At 39.4% G+C, this 2,464-nt stretch overlaps 1 protein-coding gene across 3 annotated transcripts in view; it reads left to right on the top strand.

The window, feature by feature from the left end:
• The window catches only part of MCM3AP (minichromosome maintenance complex component 3 associated protein), a 63,477-nt gene that overhangs the window by 54,960 nt on the left and 6,053 nt on the right, over nucleotides 1-2,464 (top strand). For all 3 annotated transcript variants that reach the window (XM_070732307.1, XM_070732308.1, XM_070732309.1), the window contains exons 23-25: nucleotides 7-104; nucleotides 856-1,246; nucleotides 1,454-1,711. In XM_070732307.1, the coding sequence (XP_070588408.1) occupies nucleotides 7-104; nucleotides 856-1,246; nucleotides 1,454-1,711 (747 nt within the window). The remainder of the gene's footprint in view (nucleotides 1-6; nucleotides 105-855; nucleotides 1,247-1,453; nucleotides 1,712-2,464) is intronic.

Genomic DNA, 2,464 nt, shown 5'->3' with positions numbered 1-2,464 from the left:
TCAAAGGTTTGATGCTGCCTGACTTGATTTCAGCTAAACTTATATCAAACTACAGTATTGTTGAAATCCCAGGTTCTGTCAATGATTTACAGGGTTCCAGCAAGGTAAGAATTTTCAATGGAAGAAGTTTGTAATCCATGCCCAGAATAAACATGTGTTTTCCTAGAAAACCATTGCAGCAACAAAGGGCAGCTATATGATTCCTGGAAAGATCACAGTTGTTTTAAGGAATTATTGACAGATGCTCCATAGGCACCTATAGATGGAATTGAAACACCTTTGTCTTGCCTAAGTCCATCAGCTGTTATAATAGGAGAACATTATTCTTGACTACATTCTAAATATTGCATTTAATATCAATCTTTTTAGAACAAAGCAAAGTTTTCTCATAATGAATCCTGGAAATAAATCCTGTGTCATCTGTTTCTGATTCTTGGAAACCACTTTTAAACCCCTATTGATATTTTTATTTTAGTTTCTTCACATATTTATGATTGCTCTTGGATGATTTACTTTGTTTTTCTGTAGTTGATTCTTAATCTTTTAAAGAGAGCATTGCATACTCTAGACAATATTAGAAATGATCAAGTCAACATACTGACTTTTTTTTCATTCTCCATGGAAATAAAGGTCTAAGAAGTTGGCTAAAAGGTTGATATAACAAAAATAATTTATTAGATGTAAAAATGATGGTATAACGCCACTGGACTGGTATTTGGGAGACCCAAGTTGAAATCCATCCTCAGTCGTGGAAGGTGACTTATTGACTTGAGAAATCTTTCTGTCAGTCCAACAACTTTATTTATCTTTTCTCTTGTCAGTTTGTGAATTTATTGTCTCTGCTTTTATCTACAGCTCTCTGAGGCAGTACAGTGGTTGGTCACTCAGTGTCCACAATCCATTAGACTTTGCTGCCAGACCATCATGCAGTACCTTGAAGATGGTCTTCACTGTAATTTCACCCAGGCTTTCTACCAAGACAAGTGGGAGAGACATATGGCTGGGTTACCCTCTCAAGACCCTAGCATCATAATAGAACTTTACAACAGTGTGATACAGTTTTTGGCTGAAGTTGCCACTTCAGAAGATCTTAGGGATTTGTCCTGGCCTGTAACTGAATTTGCAGAGGCTGGAGGCAACAAGTGGCTTCCCCACCTCCAGTGGAACAAACCCAGCCATCTTGCATGGCTAAAGAAGGCGCTACTGTCCTTTCAGATTCCTCAAATGGATGTTCCTCCTTTCGGTGGTAAGAACCTTGTATCTAAGGGCAGATCACAATTTTAATGCATGGGTTAATGTGTGCCTTGAAAAAATTTCAATGATTTGATTAGGCCTTTCCAAATTTCTTGTAGACATTTTATCTGAATAAAATTGGGATATAAAATAAAAACTCTGATTTCCCTTATCATTTGGCATAGTAAAACAAATGTTTTTCCATTCCTCCTTCTCCCAGCTCCCTGGCTTCCTGTTTGTGCCATGATTTTCCAGTACGTGTCCCAAACAGCTAACTCTCATCAGACCCAGGCAATACTCCAATCTCAGGTAGAGAATTTGTTGAGCAACATTTACTTGAAGTGGAAGGATCAGAAGCATGCCAATGCAGAAGAAGATGGCCCCTCTGTTTGGGAAATTCCTTGGGATCATATCTTGGCACTGTGCATTAATCATAAATTGAGAGACTGGAACCCTCCTCGCCTTTCAGTAGCACCAGGTAATAAAGATTCTTGGAGCAATAATTTTTCAGTTTTTTTACAGATTTCTTTTTAAATTGTATTTGGTAGATTAGTTTTAGACACTATATTTTAGAAAAAGTTTTGTTTTTTATTTTTTAATTAAACATTATTCGGTCTTCTTGATACCTTGATTTTATTTGGTTATATGGCCACCAGTCTATTCTTATTCCATTTTTTTCTGATTGCTCCCTTGTCTTCAATTCACCTCTTCCATCTAATAACTGATAGTAATTAACCATTTTGTTTAAGTCTTTTGTATGGGGGTGCATTATATTTCCCATAGGAAACAAAGTAAAATGGATTAATGCGTGCAAGGGAAAAAAAATTCTCAAAAACGGTGCTCTGGTGGGCGCCGCCGCTCGGCTGTCACCTTTTGAAACAGACGGGTGCTTCTCGGCGTTCTCCCGAATGCCGAACCCCAAAAGTTCGGCAAAGGTTCGGGTTCGGGGTTCGGGTTTGGGAGGCTGCTGAGAAGCACCACCGCCCGGCTGTCACCTTTGCAGAAGAGCCGCGGAGCTGTCGGCCGGTCGGGAGGCTCAAACGGAGGTGGGGAATCCCAATAGGGAATTCCATGGGCGGAGCTTTGACGTCACGAAGACGTCCTTCCTGGAGTCCATGTTTCGGCCGGCCAGGAAGGACGTCTTAATGGCTTATGCCATTAAGAGAAAAAAGTCAAATCAACTGCTTTGTAGCATATATCATATGTACCATATTTTTCAGAGTATAAGACT

The sequence above is a fragment of the Erythrolamprus reginae genome, chromosome 1 (assembly GCF_031021105.1).
Source record: "Erythrolamprus reginae isolate rEryReg1 chromosome 1, rEryReg1.hap1, whole genome shotgun sequence".
Classification (NCBI taxonomy): domain Eukaryota; kingdom Metazoa; phylum Chordata; class Lepidosauria; order Squamata; family Dipsadidae; genus Erythrolamprus; species Erythrolamprus reginae.
This window is presented reverse-complemented; position numbering and strand designations above follow the sequence as displayed.